The sequence below is a fragment of the Typopeltis vanoorti genome, chromosome 24 (genome assembly GCF_054136105.1).
Source record: "Typopeltis vanoorti isolate ZY-2024b chromosome 24, IOZ_Tvanoo_1.0, whole genome shotgun sequence".
Taxonomy (NCBI): domain Eukaryota; kingdom Metazoa; phylum Arthropoda; class Arachnida; order Uropygi; family Thelyphonidae; genus Typopeltis; species Typopeltis vanoorti.
The window spans coordinates 42,598,714-42,619,554 of NC_143572.1; the positions used below are offsets into that span (position 1 = coordinate 42,598,714).

The 20,841-nt window shown below is 36.0% G+C and overlaps 1 protein-coding gene across 4 annotated transcripts in view; it reads right to left on the bottom strand.

The window, feature by feature from the left end:
- The window catches only part of LOC150093132 (uncharacterized), a 423,272-nt gene that overhangs the window by 362,016 nt on the left and 40,415 nt on the right, over positions 1–20,841 (bottom strand). For all 4 annotated transcript variants that reach the window (XM_090413312.1, XM_090413313.1, XM_090413316.1 and 1 more), the window contains exon 2: positions 14,965–15,106. In XM_090413312.1, coding sequence (XP_090269438.1) covers positions 14,965–15,106 — 142 coding nt within the window. The remainder of the gene's footprint in view (positions 1–14,964; positions 15,107–20,841) is intronic.

Consider the following 20,841-nt stretch of genomic DNA (forward strand, 5'->3'; position numbering starts at 1 on the left):
AAACAACACAAAACTTAATCCTAGAAATACACAGAAAGGACGCTTTATGGAAAGAATTAAAGCGATATCCAAATAACACAGCTTTATAAACTGAATATAAGATAACAAGGAATCGCCTTACAACACAAATCAGAAATGCAAAAAGAATTTACTACAGAGACAAACTAATCTCTGTACAAAACAACATGAAACAAACCTGGTATCTGATCAATGAGATGCTAGATGGTGTTCCCAACACCACCGCCTCCGAAACCGTAAATACAGCTTCATGAAAGACGCAAAACCTATCCAACAACTAGCAAATGACTTTAACCAATACTTTGCAGACTCCATCCAAGAACTGCACAGAAATATTCCCCCAATCACAAAACGTGATCCTCCACTTGGACCACAATCAAAACAGACATTATGTTTCCCAACATAAAAGAAGCAGAACTTCTCTGTGCAATACATCAAATCAAACCAAACAAAGGCCCAGGAATTGATGGTGTAAGACCTAAAGATATAGAGCAACATGGAACTAGTTTAAGTCCTATCCTACTAAAATTAATAAATAAAATATTTAAAACAGGACAGATACCAAGTATGCTAAAGACCGCCATAATCACATCCATATACAAATATTGGAAAAAGAAATTTAATCAGCAATTACAGACCCATGGCAATATTACCAATTATCAATCAAATTATGGAGCAGATCATACTGAAGAAAATCACAGCATACACAGAGACCTTTCATGTTATCCCCAAAACACAATATGGTTTTCAGAAAAATAAGGGAGCAACATCTCTCTTGGAAGACTTTACAGACGTAATTAATACCGCCCTAGACAAAACCAAAATTGCCACGGTAGTCTTTATTGATCTAGTATTCGATACACTTACACATCAAACCTTGTTAGAAAAACTGAGGCATTTTGGAATAGACGGGCCTCTTCACAGGTGGTTTACAAACTACCTTCAAAATAGAAAGCATATCACACGTATCGGGTCAAACCGAAGTAGAGAGCTACCAGTAACCTGTGGAGTGCCACAGAGAGTTGTACTCTCCCTAACTCTATTCAACATTTACACGCACGATATTAATCAGCTACCACTCAAAGGTAAGATAATCCAATACGCAGACAATAGAGCAATAATATCCATCCATAATAACGCAAGCATAGCCCAAACAAATATGCGACATGACATAAATCTGATCATAAACTGGCTCACGAAAAACAATGCCAATATACAAACACGGCAAAAGAAACGATACTCAGAACTACATACCAATAGCTACACTACCAGTCATCTCAAAAATTCTAGAAAACATAACACACACCAGACTACAGAACTATTTACAGAAGTACAATATCATTTCACAAAACTAATACGGCTTTCAGAAAACAAAAAGCACCATTACTTTATTAGAAGACATCGCCGACGCAATAAACAAATCTCTCGACAAAAACAAGTACGCCGTCCTTATACTGCTGGACCTAACCAAAGCATTTGACACACTTGAACATGACATACTACTCACCAAACTATACTCAATAGGTATAAGAGGAACACTGCATACATGGTTCAAGAACTACCTCTCAAACAGAACACAAGTAACAAAAATAGGTACATGTCACAGTGGGGATATACAAATAAAACACGGTGTACCTCAAGGTGCCATATTATCACCCACTCTATTCAACATATACATTAACAATGTTCATAACATATCCATAAGACGTCAAATATTTCAATACGCAGATGACACTGCACTACTAGCAATCTACACAGACATTAACACAGCTCTCTGCAAAGCACAAGACCTAAATGAAATCAGAACAACGCAATTCTAATCAACGGCATCAAAATACAGATGTTGATAATACACAACCCAAGAATCATACGCCCCGCATCACTATCGATACATTGTCACACATACCGCTGCATTAACAACAAAAATACCTGCCAATGTTCCGAAATCAAACCTGTAATACACGCTCGGTCTCTATATAGATTCCCACCTTAAATGGACAAGACATATAGAATACCTACACACCAAACTCCGGATCATCGCAGCAAAACTCTTCCAAGTTAAAGACATTATTCCATCCAACATAAAAAAATTCCTATATCACGGTATCTGCGAATCCCTACTCAGATACGAAATAACAGTCTATGTAAATGCATCAAACAGCCACCTAACAAAATTAGAAACATTACACAGGAAAATCGTGTCAACAGTGATCTGGACACCTTACACGCAACAACCAATATCCGACAAGCACATGGCGATACACAGAATTCTGAGCATTAAAAACCTGAAATACTACATGACATTAACAAGGAATTACTTCAGCATCACCTACCGAAACAACAGAGACACATATCGTATAACACGACCTACAACAACTCTCTCTACGTCCTCACACCCTTCAACAACTCATGCGGTTCTTTTGTGAGATCACATCAGATACCCATGCAACTCAACAACCTACCAAGAAATTTAAAACACGTAGATAACTACAGAACATTAAAAAAAAAACGAACTCTGGAAAATATACCAACAAAGTTATGATACCATTAACACTAATATACACATCACAAATCACTAGCATCCAATGCCTACATCCCATACATAAACAGTAGCAACAACATAAACAGTGAAGGCAAAATCCCACTCTCTTCATAAAAGTTAACCCAAGCTTCGAAGTAGGTGGGATTAACTTTTCTCCTCACTCATCTACAAGTAATCCTTATAAACAAATGCAGAAATTTGTTTGTATAATCACTCTTTCTCAAACTTTGAAAAAAAAAATATACAAAAAATTCTGTATAGTCTTCATTGTTAATATTAGAAGAACATGTGTTGTAAATACATAATATAAAGGCAAAAAAGTATTATTAAAAATTTTAATTGAAATCCAATGTAGAAAATGCAGCACTTATTGCTGAACTCTGTAAAATTATAAGGTGCAGTGTCTCACAAGGTTTATTGCATGTATAAATATTTTAGCAATCAATAAATTATCATTATTATTATTAAAAAAATATATATATATGCCTTTTGTCTGCGGTCATTTTCCAGTACTGTCGACACCGCTGTTGTATTAATTCTTTGCATTCTTTTCTAAAGACGAAGCATTTCATCACCTGGACTTTGAGCAGGAGAAAGTACTCAACTGGTTAAGGGGTGGGGATTCTTTGATCTGGACAGTAAGGATCAATGGACTTCATCCCGTTTCTGACAACGAAGGCGTAATATCCGCATTATGATTAGGTAACGCTGCACTTACAGAAATGATGAGCTGTTCTGTTTTCTTTCTACAAACTTGCCTCAGTCATTTACTCATTCCTTTGCTTACTCATCTCTCCTTTGGAGATATCGTAGACACTCCAAAGGAAAAAAAAAAGAAAAAATGGCTGTCGTAACAGCTTTAAGCATCTTGGAGACATAAGTGAGTTGTGTACAACGTCTCCAAAAAAGAGATGAGTAATTTCTGTATGTGCAATGTATACCCAATCATTATGCGGATATTACTCTTCTATATAATAGAGTCGTTAGAAAAGGGCGAAAGGAAGACGTTGGCTCAAATCCTCTCAGTGAAAAGAACCTTTTCCATGGCATCCCAGCAAAGGCTGATCCAGCCGTCCGTTCTAGAAGTAAAACCTTTTTTTTTTTTCCCTTCTGAGTACTTCGTTTTTTCGCAAGCAAACAAACAATCCAACTTAAGAGTACTTGTAGTTGGACGTAACAAGTCTCTTGGCCTTGTTGCGCCTGCACAAAATGGTGGTAACTTCGTTCCACGTGCTATATCCAGTGATATAAAATTAATCTGGCTTGCTGCAGGGCCCGGTATTAAACTTTCTAGTACCCAAGAGGAAAAAAAATCGGCGTTTTGTAAACGTTGTTATTATTATTATTTGTAAATTGGCACTTTTTTAGTTTAAATGAATGGATCTTTTACAATTACATGTATGTATGTACACCGGGGCTCCTTTTTATTTTGGCACCTGGGGACTCGCATCCGATTGGCGTCGCCTTCCTACTACTTTCATCCTATGAATGTTAATTCCATTACTGACATTAGTGAAATTGAACAAAGTCTGGATTACTTTTTTTCCGTTATCGCTGAGCTGGATAAACTGTCCAGAGCTCAGTTTATTCGCTGAGCTCTGGACAGGAATTCAGCTTATAAGAATTATTTATTAGCTGATTGGACTTGTCTCAATTTTAGGAATGTGCTGGATGTCTGTTTTTTTTTTTTTTTAACTGTTATGATTGATGCTCGTAATCTTATAAGGCATAACAGTACGTTGTGTGTAGGATTTTAACCAGTAAACATACGTGTTAGTCAACGGACTCAGACTAAATGTGTTTACTTTCTATGTGTGCATGACCAAGCTATTACATTTGAATACGCAATAGTCACACATTTCTCTCGTTTACTTTTATTTATTATTTTTAACTGTTTATATCTTAATTTTGTTTATCGAGATGTCACGTGCCATTTTGAATTCTTATTCAAACGTTGGAAACGCTGGACTGAGTACATCGATGTGTTACAAACTCGCTGCAAGCTTGAACACACTCGTAAAATTTTTACAAAAATACTACCACTCGATAGAATTCTTTAAATTATATAAATTTGTCACAGTTATATATTTCTAAAGAAAACAGCAGAAATATCGATAATGAAAAATTCATCAGATCAATATAAAGACTATATTGTACAGTACATAAACATGAAAGGTAGAAATACCCCGTATAATAATATCGAATCGATACATTCAAATGCAATAGAATATTTCAGATAATTCCCTAAAGATACCCTTCGTCATATCGTTTCCCTGTGAAACTATTCATAATCACAACAGTCACAGATTTGAAGGATTTGACAAGCAAGATACAGCTATGTGCTGATGATGATGCAAAGACAGGTAGGGTAATCAGGAATGCTGTTGATATGCAGTACTTGCAGAATGATTTGAATAGGCTGGAATTGTGGAAATTTTTCTCTAGCACAGTAGTTTCCATTATTTTTATAATGAATAGTATTTATGTACTATACCATTTTCAGTGCTAAGTTAGGAAAATAAAAAATGTAATACTTAAAATTCTTAAAAAATAGATTTTTCTCTCAGAGGGTAGTGCGTGATTGGAATGGATTGCTAATAGATGTTGTGGGTGCAAGCAGTGTGGATGAATTCAAGATTAAGTATGATAGCTGGTGTGTGTGTGTGTGTGTGTGTGGCCTCCTTCGATGAGTCTCTGACTCCCTGGAGGTCTCTCTAATAATAATAATAATAATAATAATAATAATAATAATAATAATAATAATAATAATAATGAGTTTCACTACACAGAATGCTTTTAAGAAACACATGTTTTTTTGACATTGTCTAATCATTTCCTTGTTTCCATTTGCTCTACTCCATCCCCATTAGGCTGTAGACTATCAAGGAATTTGGACTAACTCGTTTAACTACCCCGCATATGAAATCGACAGTAGAATCACATTATACGAGATGGCACTTGTCTGTTGTACTTTCCCCTTAGGTGTCTTGGTTCATTGATTCACTATCATTGAAAGATGAAAACAGGTAGGTAACAGTCTTCAAAATATTAGTTAGAGCTAAAGAAGCTGCACCTACTCCTTTTGGAGAATAACAGATATTAGTAGGAAATTTATTGTATTTTTATTTATTTTTACAGTATCAAAAGTAATCAAAATCCTGTCCCAGTTTGTTGATATTTAGATACGTATGAAAAAAAAAAAAAACATACTGTATTCAAGATTATGTAAGGCTACATAAGGCTGTTGGTTCAGCACTTATTTATTTGTCTAATTATATTAGCAGTACTGGAAATTAAAAAAAAAAAAAATGCAAAAGGAAAAATGATTTTCCTCTTCTGGTGCGCTACTGAAAATGCTTGTTGTTGATAGCAAAATTCTTCATTTATCTAACCTTATACCTTTATATATATATATATATATATATATATATATATATTAAGAATTCTTTCCTGGTTAATTTCGCATCTTGCAAAATTATTATTAAATTGCTTCAACATATTTAGCTTCTTAAATTGAAAAACATAAAAAATAAGCTATGTATATCTCTTTGTTTAAAAGTGTTTTAAATTTAAAATTAGCGATTTTATTATGTAATCTTCCGAAATCTTATTTCAAAATACAGTAAATGACTCAATTTGTAGTCAATCATACGAATGGAATCGATGTTGTTAGCACCATCTATTGAGTAAAAATTGAACTGACTACCTACAAACGAATTTTATGCACAATAACATTTTACATATAAAAATACATTTTTATATGTAACATATTGCACTACGTAAGCCGCCTGCTTTTATTCTTTGATATTATGCATTATCATTTCTACTTCATAGAAGATGTGAAATTCTTCATTTAGCTACACTGTATTCTCTATTTGCATTGCATTTGAAAGTAGCTTTTAAAAACTTCGGTAACGAAATAAAGAAACTTGATTTTTTATGTTTTTAATTTTGAGTTTTAACGCGATCTAACGTGCCGTTGAAGCTGCTTTCAAAACTAGAAGGAATAAATAAAACATAGTGACTCATCCAGATAAGCTAATATAAAGAATGCCACCACCGTTTGTTATCAACCATTATTGTGTGTGTGTGTGTGTGTGTGTGTGTGTGTGTGTGTGTGTGTGTGTGTGTGTGTGTGTGTGTGTGTGTGTGTGTGTGTGTGTGTGTAAAGATATTTTTATATATATATATATAAAGATAGATAAATGAATAGATAGATAAATGAAATGAAATGAAAAATATATATAAAGGAATAAACCAACAAAAATGCATTTCCGCATTCACTTTATCAGCTCGCGCACGCACACACACACACATACACACACACATGCCGCATATAAAAAGACACAAGTAAATGATGTATGCCACGGGCACATCATTTGTTGGAGACCTGAAGTGACTCGATTGAGAAGAGGACATACCTCTGAGGCCACTTCATGCCTCCGATGAGTGAGGAGGTGGTCACACACTGCAATATGAAATTCACCTCTGACCTAAAGACATACATCCATGACCACCGATCTTGCTTTTTTTTTAAATTTTTTATTCGTCAAGCTCAGTTTCTGTGCCAAAACAGTGAGGTCATCTTTCTTAGTAGCTTTAATATTCACAACTTCAAACTGGTTTATCATTTCCAATTCCACTAAGTTGGAAGAAATGCTAAACGATTCACTGAACAACCACTTAATACATATCGTGCATTTATTCATGGCATTAACGTTCTTTACATTCTCCCAAGATACTTGATATTTTTGAAACTGCTTCTCCTTTCATGTATACTGTGGACATCAACTCTCTCAGTTCAGATCTTGCGTAAGTCCCCTCGCTTACGGTACGTCCTCTTATCAATGTACTATCCTTTGGCATTATAATGGACACCAAGTGGGATGACCTGCCGAACGTTTACCCTTCTTTTCATTATCAGATTATTGGTTTCATGCTTCTGATCCAAACATTTGGATCAGCAGAATGAAACCCGTTTACCTAAAACATTCATGCTGGAATGAATTCTTTCATCCTTCGTTACATTCGTAATCCCTATCCACTACATAAGCTTTGGTTCTACGGCATTTTGTCGAAGGAAATTTTAAAACAACAAACAGCACGTCGCATCTGGCTTTAGATGAAACCCCAACTTTACTCTTAGTCTTATCTAAAGCCTACACAGTGGCGAAAACAAATCCAAATTCAAAGTATGAACCCTCTTTAATTTTAAACCTGTCCGTGCAGTTAAATGATTCATTTACTCAAATGTAATTCAATGGCGGCTTGGTTGGTCGAGTGGTTAGCGTATCTGTTCTCCAAGCAACAGACTGCGGCTTCGAATCACCCCATGAGTATGGTAAAAAAAAAAAAAAAAAAAAAAAAAGGTCGTTTGTGGTGGTCTCAGCCGATGAAATTCATCGGTTGAGACCATCTCCTCGCTTATTAGAGCTTTGAAAAAAGTTCCATGTTTGGTCTTTAGAGCAGGGTTTCCGGATTATGTAAAAATACAAAAAATATATATATATATGTAAAAATTATTAAAATAAAATATCAAAAATATTTTACATCGAAAGTGTTTAATTTTAAAGATACGAAAGTCTCAGACAGAGCTTGTCATGTCTGTGTTTATAGGATAAAGACAAACGGAAATAGGAATTATGGTCTGGTACATTTCAGCGTTCTCTCAAAAGGGTTTGTGAAAATTCAGCTATTAGGTAAGTTGAAAAACAACGGATGTTTTTTTTTTATTTTTTTATTTATTAAAGTATCCAACTAGACCTAACAAATCAATACACTAAGCCCTATTGTTTTGCATTTGACCTATTATTGGTAGAAAAACAGAACAACAAAAGTGAACAGACTAGTAGTAAACATATAAACAACCGTTATGGAATAGGAATAAGTCTCTCTGGAATTCAGTTGGAAAATAATCAGATGTTTAAAATGCTATGGTGCTCTAAGAAATGTTGTTTTACGAGTTAAGAAATGGTTTATTTAACTATGCAAAAACTAGAAATTTTTACATAATTAAATGAAACTCTATAACCTAATTATTCATTCCAAATAAAAAATCCATTTCATTTATATTTTCAAGTGATAAATTCACTTAACTTATAGTGACGCATCACCTTATTATGGATGCACATGCAACATTAAGTATAATTCAACGTAAAATAAATTAATGCTATTAGAAAAAAAAGTTGTAGTAAATTATATTAGCAAAATAAATGTTCTAAAGATATTAATATTTATTTATTAATTACCTGTCCTATGGTATCATCCCCCCCCCACAAAAAAAATCTGAAATCTAGATCTGCTAGTGTGTATAAATGCCACTTTAAAACCGATACAAAAAGGCATCGCAAAATTAGTTACCAGCAAAATAATTACCTATAATGATCGTTTTATCGAAATGGTTTATCTAAAAACAAAATAAAAAATTGTTATACAATAAAAGAAAGTTTAAAGCTCAGTCAAAGGGGGGATCCAGTTGCTCGAGTAGTTAAAATATCTGCTATCCAAGCAAATACGCTAACTTTCTCGTGCACTATAAATTCCACGTTCTTAGTCTCTATTCTAAATGTTAAAATATTCTTCATAAAATGCATGATTATAATGAACAGTGTCATGCTTTTTTTGAGTGTAACAGAATTCGCAAATTTTTGGACCAACCCATCGAAAATCTTTAGATATGTGTTATGCACTGGGAGTCGCAAGTGCACAAAGATGGCATAAATATCCCAATTACTCAAATTCATAATTATGAATTTGAGACCTTTCCAGTACATGTTACTATGTTCGTGATTGGTTTTATTTATGTTTTTATTATTAAATGAACCCCCCACACACTTGAAAAGTCACAAGACCTATTACGCAACAGTGCCATGTGTGGACAAATACTGTATGTTTGTATGCATTTTTCTTTTATACTAATCACCCCCCCCCCTTACACAAAAGGTTGCAGAACTTATAATACATTAGTGCCGTGTATGAGCAATGTATGGTTGTAGATCAATAGATCAGTCATTATCGACTGCTGGAGCAATCAGCAAGCTAATTTGTGCAAGAACAGGAATTTGTATTTTAATGCCTTAATAATATAATGTTTCATTAGATAGAGAGAGAGGATGTTGTGCACTTCCTAGTGTTCCAGTTACCTAACTTACAATGTAGTGGAAGAAATTCTACAGTCATCAACGCAAAAAAAGTTTTATTGAACAGTGTTTATGTTTGCTTCTACGTAGCGTGGTCATTTGCCTCATCTACCAGTCAAGCATAAAGCATGTACTTAGTACATATTTTAATTTCCTTTTGCCACAGAAGTCGATTGCCGCGCATATTACATTTTTATCATGACCTAAATATGAAATTAAAATTGAATTCCCATATTGCATCTTATCTTTTAAAGACTATTTGCGTCTAATTGCTTAAAAATAATTAAATATTTAAAGTGGCAATTGAAATACAGCTCACCGGTAACAATTTTTTTCTTCTTCTTTTGATTTTACATCATGAAGCCTCAAAGCACTAGACAACCAATATTTAAAGTAGGACGAGATTTAAATGTTCAGTCAATCCCCTTAAAAAGTGTTTAGTGTTTAAACTACATATGCAACACTTTTGCTAATGAGCAACGGTTTTTTAAGCGAGATTTTCAAGCTTAAAAGGTGTCAACAAACTTCATGACATTGATACCTATTGCAACATATGTTGGTTTGCGAGAGAGACAACTCATTAGGAATTCATAACACAATCAGATAAAGTTCATTTCTCTTTACATCAACGCAGGACCATTGCCATGAACAGGATGTTTCAAAATGGTTCTGCTAATACAGAACGACTAATCGCAGGAAAATAAAAATAAAAATAAAAATCAGCCGGTTTCCGAGTTCGTCTTTCTCTGATACAGGAAAGTAGCATTTCCTTCCAGTAAATCTGTTTTTAAGCTCTCAAATCAAGAAAATCGACCTATTTCAGACAATAATATATATAAATATATTTTTTTTTTCGATAATATAATTATTCCGGTTTTGTGACACATGTTTATTAAAGAAAACTGTTTTTAAAACTAAACAAGTACTAAAAACAACACCCGACAAGATTCGTTAGTCGTCAGACTAACATCATCAGGGGTAAAGAGAACTAAAATTTAAAGCACAAACTACTACAAATTACGAAAATTAGTTCATTTGTTGGTATTGTGAACATCAAAACAGTTCGTTAAAAAACTGAATAACAAATCGATACAACCATTAATGAGTGTTAACTGGAGACTGCTATTTGTTGTCGCGTTCTATCGTTCACACTCACTCTGTCCAAGGTCTGAATTTTCACTAGTGCCTAGAATACATGGAGTTCCTAAAATTCATAAAAAAGATATACCACTAAGACCGATAGTGGACGGAATGGACTCTCCTCCCTCAAACCTGGCAAAACACCTTACAAACTTGATTTTACCACATATAGGAAAAAAACACCATCGTTCATTAAGAACAGCACAGACTTCATAGAAAAAGTAAAGAGGGGTACATAGATCCTTCAAACATATTAGCGAGTTTAGACGTAGTCAGCCTTTTCACAAGGATTCCAAGAAATGAAACAGTAAACATCTTAGAAAATTGATAAACTAAATTTATTATCCTAGAAAATCTCTTCCCACCGGACATTGTACAGCTCTATAAACATTGCACAAAAAAACACGTTCTTCCTTTACCAAGACAAACTCTGGGAACAAAAAGAAGAAGTAGCAATGGGATTACCCCTCTCACCAACTCTAGCAAATCTCTACATGGAAAATTTTGAAAATAAGGCTTTAAAAAACTGGCACAAGAAACCAAAAATATGGCTCGGCTATGTGGAGCCATATTGGGGGTGTCGAGGCGTGATAGTACCTCTCCACTTGGACGGTCGCACGTAATTGTGGTTCAGATGGATTGGTTCTCACTAGACACCCAACTCTCACTTATGGCTCCAAGAAGCTACTGTAAATTGGTAGCGGCCATACCCAGGTAAACTGTGTCGACCCACAGGCTAAACTAAGCGAGGTTAGCCAAGTATGGCGATCTCAGTCGCCACATATGGCGATTACGATCGCCATATGTGTTCGCCGATTCACTGTATTCGGTGAATTGGCTGCAAACAGCGTCTGTACTCCATGTTAGGAGCAACTGAATTCAGGTAAAGAAGTGGTGGTTGACACTTGACGAAACTTAACCATTGAAACTGAATGAACTCTAACCAACCTAAAGATACATGCCGGCTCGATCGTCGCCCACTGAAGATGTCGACACACGTCAACCCTTGGTCGCGTGTGTCGACACGCGACCAAGGGTTCCCTAATAGTGAAGGCGAAAAATATGCTATTGGAACAAAACATTACCTAGTAGACAGGAAAAACATAACAAGCATAGGAACATGGAATGTAAGAACTCTTCACCAGGATGGAGCATTGGAAATACTACTGCATGAATTGGACAATTATCGATGGGAAGTGATTAGACTCTATGAAACCAGATGGACTGGAAAAGGAGAATTCCACCATGGACAGTACAAAATCTTAACTTCAGGCAGGGAGGACAACAAATACCAAGAAGGAGTAGCACTTATATTAAAACCAAAGTCTCAAAACTCTATTGTCTTACAATCCTATCTCACCTAGGATAATTAAAGCAAGATTTAAAACATCGATTGGATCACTGACTATTATTCAAGTATACTCACCAATTTCGACATCATCAGAAGAAGACATTGAGGAGTTCTATATAGATTTGCAAAAAGCAATAGAGTAGACATCAAGTCAAGATCTCCTAATTGTAATGCGGGACTTTAATGCAAAAGTATGCAAAGACTGAGATACCTGGCCAAGAGTAATCAGAAAGTTCGGTATGGAGAAAGCAATGAACGTGGTGAAAGACTGTTAATCCTCTGCTCAAACAATAGACTAACAATAACCAACACTCTCTTTAAACAACAAAAACCCCAAAGAAAATGGACATGGATATCACCAGACAGACAAACCAAGAATATGATAGACTATATTATTGTAAACCAAAGATGGAAATCAAGTATCCTAAATTGCAGATCCTACAACTGAATGGTTTCAATACTAAGTTAATTAAGAATCTCAATACAGCACCTACAAGAAACTTAAATGAACAAGATTTCAAGAACGCAGTCACCCTTCCTTATATTAAGAATGTAACAGATAAATTGGCCAAACTTCTCTACAAATACAACAAAAAAGTGACTTTCCTGCCACTTGAAAAAATATCAAGATCTCTTCATCCTCTGAAACCTCCACATCACCCAATGAAAAAACCGAGGGTTTATAATATTCACTGTTCCTGGGGCATCTGCTACTAGGCGGGGAGATCGAGAGAAAACATCAAAGGATGTACAAAAGAGAGAACATAAATTGGGATTGGCATTTCATACAACCTCTACAGGTCACGATGTACTCTGGGATAGAACAAACGTGTCCTATATAGATAAGAATTGTTTCACAAGAAAATTCAAAGAGGCAGTAAATATGGTTAAAATTCCTACGCAATGCAACAAAAACCAAGGTTTGATTTTAAATCAAGTTTGGTCATCAGACCTCGGACAGAGTGAGCGTGAACCACAGAACTCGACAACAAATAGCATTGTCTCCAGCTAACACGCATTATCGGTTGTATAGATCTGTTATTCGGTTCTTTAACGAACTGTTTAGATGTTCACAATACCAACAAATGAACTAATTTTCGTAATTTCTATTAGTTTGTGCTTTAAACTTTTAGTTCTCTTTACCCCTAAAGTTGTTAGTCTGACAACTAATGAAACTTTCCACTCAACAGTAATTTCTAAAGTTTAGCACAAAACTTTATATTCGTTACTTAAATATAAAGAGCTAATAAGCTTCATTTCGGCGATATAAACATTATTTAAATTAAGGGGATATTAAATCCCACATTGTTTTAAAAACTACTCACTGATGAAGCCTCAAAAAAGGCTGAAACCGGTCTGGGTAGTGACCTTCCACCATAATGTAATAACAGCATACATTTCCTAGGAAATGTGTTTTTACATTATGGGAAATACCTAAGAATAGCGATCAGAACTTCACCTCCTTTGCTACGAGTTGTCCGGTATTGTACTACGTACTAGGGTCACTTGCATTAGCTCACGCTAGTGGTCGCCGATACTTTATAGTTTACTATTTTTCTGCTTTCAGCTATTTTGCTTACTTGAGAGAGAGAGAGAGAGAGAGAGAGAGAGAGAGAGAGAGAGAGAGAGAGAGAGAGAGAGAGAGACAGAGAGAGAGAGAGAGAGAGAGAGAGAGAGAAACGTTTTCCTAATAGTTTTTATCTCCCGTCCAACCCCCACCGGAAAAGCGTTTTTAACTCCACATAGAAAAATCAGCTGAATAACTCGCTGTTTCAGACAACAATACAAGTGTGTTGGGATTTGGGAACACGAGATAGTGGCATCTCTTTCGTTTTTCGTATTTTCGGATGCCTCTAAAATCATTTAACAGCCACAGGCTCAGCTTTTGGTGACGATCAAGGGTGGAGATAAGCCATTCTCCCATTTCTATTAGTTAGGTAGTTAGAGTTAAAAGAAATCCATCTACTCCATTTAGAGAATAAAAGGTGTTAGATGATTTTTTCCCGTTTTTTTTCCAATTAGTTTCCGGTTGCGTACCAACCTATGAAACATGAAATCAAGGTAACAACTTATGAGTAATTAAAACTGAAAATTCGATTTTTGAACACAGTACCATCTACCGGAATATTTATAATACATTTTGCTATCAATAAATTGCAAATTTTTAAAAACTTAAGAAAAAAGGTGCCAGTACTGCGTACCGTCAGAAAAAAAGCACTGGTTGTGCACAAAACTATGTCAACAATATTCACTATTATATGCCGTGAAATAAGGAAGTTGATGCATTGATAAATTTTGTTGGGTTCAAATTCGGATGCTACTTTGCCCATTAGTTCATAAAGAATTCAATTTGCATGGAAATAAAGAGGCGTGCAGTGAAAGTGACTTTGCCAACAGGTGATTGCCAACACTTTTTTTAGTGTATAAAAATCAATATATTTTTAAGACATCAGTGGATAAGTGGAATGTAAGCAGGAAGTCGCGGAAGAAAGGCCAATAATGAATTTGAAATTGAATATCGAATAACGAGGTTGACTGAAGCCGAGGACCGGATATTTATTCCGTATTGACCGCTTGAACAAACGATATATGAAACTTTTCGAACGTTACCACAAGCATGTCCAGTGTTTTCTCTAGAGAACGTGACGCCGATTTGGAACAAGCCACAGAAATGAGGAATGGCGAATAATTGCTAATTGTATGAAAAAGAAAATTTATATCGGCAAGCTATGAGAAAGTTTAAATTGGTCTGAAATAATAAATCTAGGACTTACCTTCAGTTATGTCAGGAGGGTAGGATAAGGGTTCAAAGTCTAAGTTCTGGTCGTCATCAGGGCTGCTCATAAATGTATCTATCTCTGGTTCTTGTTCTTTGATCGGGAAAATATCATGACTAGAATTGCTAGTTGGCTTCGCCTGCAAATAGAGAAGCAAAAATAAATAAAAAAATGTTAGTGTGTATGGAAACAGCAAAACCATCAAGGAATGGTATGCATGAAACTGAATGAATGAAAATTATTCGACCGTTAAATAATATAAAGGTCTATTAAAGAGCAAATAGACATAATTGAATTTGGAATGAAATAAATAAAATATTTTTATTTATTTGTTATCATTATTATTCGCGTAGTTACTTTGTAAATATTCAACACATTTTTCTCTAGCTACTCGGATGGTCTGAAAATGAGGCGTCACAGGTTTGCAGGAATCAATCGCATCCATCTTGACATTTTCCATCAATGAAATGTCGATTCTTCGGGTAAGACTTCATTTTTTCGGGAAAACGATCGTTTGTTCTTTGGCTATGGGTTAGCTAATCCAGAAACGCGATACCTTTTAAACCACTTCAGGTTTCCAAACCAGTAGGGTGGTGGCCTCACACCAGACACTGAAACTCATGTAGCATTTAAATTTACGACCATCAAGTAAGATTCGAACCTACCCCTCTTTCCAATCACCGGTCGTCCTGTAGGTTGGAGAGAGAAAAGACACCTACCAGTCGACCAAGCTGTCGTGATTGGCTAAATGGATATAATACAAAATGGCGTCTGATGATTACGTAATTTTTCTTTCAATGCTGCCATATTAATCTGACAAAAAAAATGCGAAGTTTTAGAATATTTACTGGGATTATAAAAGAGAATCAGTCGACGACTTTAGATTTTTCTGATATGGAGACTTCTGAACCAGTTGATACCTTGTACTGTCCGCGCGGTTAGCCTAGTGGCTTTGCGCTTCGCAACCATAACCCTGGGGAAGGAATGTCCTACGTTCGATTCCCGTCGACGACGTAAGGAGCTTAAGGATTTTCCTCAGCCATAGCCAAGTTAGCCGGTCTTGGGCGTGGACAGCAGGGTTTTTTCCGCCAGTTTATCTGGGGTTTTTCATCCCGCAAAGCAGGGCAAACCGGTCCCGTGAACACACGGGATGGAATAAAGCATGAGAAAACAAAAAATCATTCTTACATGATTGCTCTTGTTGAAGAAATCCCTGATAAACGTAGAAAAACCGAACTTTAATAAAAGATTAAAAAGTTCCCTTCGTTGATATTTCTCAAATATCCTGAGATTCTGAGAACTAAAATGTAAAGAAACAGTTAGTAGCCTCTCGTTGATATTCTTTTATAATCAGGTTAATAACAGACATCGTAAGAATTAGGCTTAATATGTTTTCTTCATTTCTTTATAATATAAATTTTTTCAGTGTTTCTAACATTCTAAAATTTGTCTTTGATTATAAGATTGGATCCTCTCCAAAATCATTTCATAGATTCTTTTACTCTTTCAATTGTCGTGAGATAGCTGTCAAGCCAAACTTTTCAATTTTTGAATTTTCAATTTCATCTTTTTTAAAATATTCAAATTGCTGTGAAGTATTTCAGTGTTACTGCATTACAGAAGATGGATAAACACGTGCTGGTTACTATTTTATGACAAAAACGACAATTGCAGCTGTACCATAATGAAAAATGGCAGTTGAGGTGCTAGTTATGCAGATGTTTATACGTTCCTTAGGATTATTTATTATTATTTCTTTTTTAATTATAGCTGAATTTAGATTTTTTTTTTAATTCCTCAATGGATATATGTGACATGTTTTGCCCTAACTTTTGGAAATCTGTTGAAGGCCATTTTCCATCTATTGTTATCACAGCAGGTGAGTGCATTCGTAGCCAGCACGGTAAACATTCATCGCCATCTTGTGTTCCTAATCGTAACTAATATGAGTAAGTTCGTTTTGTCCATATATACGTACACTGTTGCTGGGACTGATATTGTTGAAATTCGGTGTCCTTACAAAACGTTATTAAGCCATCCCATTTTTTTAAATTTTTTATTCAGTTAAATGAGTTGCTTTAAATCGAATTTTTATTCCAGTATTTAAAAGGTAAAACGCAGCGAAATTATATCTTGCCATAACTCCACCATTGGATGAAATTAATAAAATTCCGAATTTAGGATGTACACGCGGTTCAGTTTATTGGCAAGACGATTTGAACTGATACTAATTATTCTGCTCTGGTTGGACGGAGTTTAATGAAATTTAGTATGTATGCTAAAAATTCGACCTTTCATAAACATTTTTTATAACTTTTAACTTGTAAGATTTTTACGAGGCTCTAGCTGACCCCCGTCCCCGAAAAATTAGAGCCAATTTAAAGGTCCCAAACAATTAGGTGGGCCCGGAGCACTCTAGAGCCTCGATAAAAGTATAAGTACGGCCCTGTTTATGAGCACCACCATTCGATAGAATTTGAATACATCAGTGATATCGTGATAATTTTGACGAAAATCACAAAAATATCGACACTAGAAATCAAAAAACTCAATTTTTAACTATTTCAAACTACTGTATGGAAATATTAACATTAAGATGTCGCGTTATTTATTTAAATGTGAAATCATTCCTTGTCATAATAAAAACGTATATTTGATATTGAGCATAAATCATATCATAATTAAGGTTATGAATAATTGAGAAACGTAATAAAAATAATAATTCATAAGAAATTCGAAATAACAATTTTTGCATTACTATTTGTAATTGCTAATATGAAGAGTATTATTATTATCATTTGCAAGGAATTACCAGTTGTTAAAAACATTTAGTAATTAGAAATGATAATATAACCATTTCTTTTAAAAATATTTCTGACCTTAAAAGAGAGAGATTAGTTTCATAATACGCCCAGATACTTGAGGTCTGCAAATATTTGTATGTGGTATGTAAATTCCGTTCATCTGTTTTACAGGAGGGCTAAAAAACGCATTAACGGAAGGAGAGAAAAAAAGCTTCCATCCCTTTATAAGATCGCCTACTTATCTTCATTTGAGAGAGTAGAAATTTTTGCTTTGGTTTACTAGCAGCTGTTAAGATATATACTGACGGTACGTTTTGTTAAGAACCGTTAAGCATGTAGTCACATGATCCGCTTGTTTGACTCGTAACTGTTAAAACACAATCGTTAGGAATCTCTGCCTGTTAAAAACACAGTTATAGATTTCTAACGCTATTATATTGATCTTATCTGGTGGTTGTTGTTGTTTTTCAGTGAGTTCAGACGTGTTTATCAGCGCTCCTTGTAGTAGTACAGCGTGAAGTTAAGTTTTGTTTTTAATTGTTTTTAATGTTTAATTCAGAGTTATTTCAACACTGAAATTAAATAGTGATTATTTGATGCGCCACCAGCGTGCTCGAACATCAGAGCAGGTAAGACTTTTTCCTTTCAACTTCAAAAATATTTTCCAGGTTCTCTCCTGTTTCCCGCCCAGTACAACACTCGGTGGTTGAAGGGACAAGGCAGGTCCTTTCCCCCACTTCAAGTCTACATTATGGATTCACCATATGAAGATCTCTCCTTCAAGGAACTTCTCGCTATCTTTCGGCAAATAGGCAACATCTTGCACACAAAATGGCCAGGAAAGGTAGAAATTCACCAGATTATGGAGGTCGAGAATGAAGACCCTCGAACCTCCGAACTTTCTCCTCGCCCTACACATGACAGCGTCAAATCCTCCGCTACAACTGACACAGACGATAATGATTACCAAGAAGTCAGCAGAAAGAAGAGGAAGAAAGAGTCTCTTGCTGCAGAACAAGAAATTGTCTCTCAAATGGACACATCAGCACAATCTAGTGCAAGCACTGAGACAACTATACCAATACAGCCCAAAGAGAGGATCCCACCAGTAGTACTGCGATCTAAAGAAAAGTGGTCGTTGCTTGCAGAGACGATGAAGAAAAGCAACATCAAGTTCTCGTCAGCCAAAAACACAGATGACGGAGTACGTATACAGCCTGAAGGAACAACGGACTACCGCCAGTTAACCAGACTTATGGACGATCATAAATTTCCATACCATACTTACCAACTTAAGAGTGAAAAGAACCTCAAGGTAGTGATCAGAGGTTTGGTAGAAGACATAACAACCGACGAAATAGCTACTGACCTCAGATTACAAGGCTTGGAGCCAGTCAAGATTTCGCGAATGTATCGCGCAGACAAGCGTCCCATGCCTCTGGTCTTAGTAGAGATCAGTAAAGACCAGAGGGAAATTTACGATCTTAAAATAGTCTGCAACTTGGTCATCAAGACCGAACCACTACGAAGAAAGGCATCGGCTGGTCAATGCCATCGCTGCCAAAAATTTGGGCATGCGCAAATGCTATGCAGAGCAGACTACAAATGTGTGAAGTGCGGTGGCAACCATCCCTCGCACACTTGCGTCAAGCCAAAGACCACACCTGCTAAATGTGCGAACTGCAGTGGCCCACACCCTGCAAACTACAGGGGTTGCACTCTCCACCCATCCAACCTTCAAAAGCCTAGACAGGAATTAACTCAGCCCACTCAGAAAAATATTGTGAGATCCGTGCCTGAATTCCAAGGGCGGAAAGTTACACCAGACAAATCCTATGCTTCTGTGGTTTCCTCGAGTAACACTAAGGTACTCCCTACAACTAGCAGTCCAAATTCTTCAGCAATACTCGCTGCCTCACTTGGGGAGATGCTAATGGCCTTCAGCAAAACAAATCCAAGCCAGGCCGATACCAACAAATTCCTTCGGAATACTCAAGTCATCTTCTCCATGATTAATGACTAATCCGGCTTTAACATCAAATTCTATGCAGATAATATTCTGGAACGCAAACGGTCTCAACAGCAAAATTTTGGAATTACAGGAGCTTACAGATCATTTACAGATTGATATTCTCCTCATTAACGAAACACACCTACGTCCCTGCGATAATCCCAAACTCAGAAACTACTCGTTACTTAGAAATGACAGACTTAATGCCAGAGGTGGAGGCACTGCCATCTTTGTCAGAAAAAACATTCGCTATAATGAGACTAAGAAGATTACTACATCTAACCTCGAGGAGACGGGCATAGAAATTCTTACCAACAATGCAGGCAGCTTAAAGATTTTTTCTGTATACAACCCCCCTGGCAAACCTCTACTCCCCTCTGATCTCTCTCAGCTACTAGATACAAATGAAGCAGTAATTGTAGCTGGAGACCTCAATTCCAAGCATCCTTTATGGAACAGCAAAAGCTTTAATAACAACGGAATGATCCTCTATAACTTTTCCTTGAAGAGAAATATCGTTATTGCAGGCCCGATTGAGCCAACACACTACGGAGCGATCGGCAGACCTGATGTTTTAGATATTGCTATTTTTAACAATATTTCTCATCATTTCCGACTTCAAGTGATTGACGAGCTAAGCTCAGATCACAATCCAGTACTCTTAAGTTTAGGGGAGGAGCCTGAGCTCATTCCCAGCCATTCCCACACAAACTTTGCAAAATTCAAGAATAAAATGAACACTATCATAGACTCAGTACCGACTATTTCCACCCGTGAAGAAATTGACGCGGCAGTCAACAATCTTGAATCTAAAATACAGGCTGGCTTATCCGCAGCTTGCTCTACTTCTACCCCAGCTCAAGTCAACCTACTTCCTGCAGAAATCCTTGCTCTGATAAGGAACAAAAACAGGCTCAGACGCCGCTATCACAACACGCTATCTCCGCAAGACCGTCGAGAACTAAACAGAGCGTCCAACCTAGTCCGTTACGCTTTAAAAGATCACAGAAACCAGCAATGGGAAAGAAAACTCTGTTCTCTCAAAACTGAAGATAATTC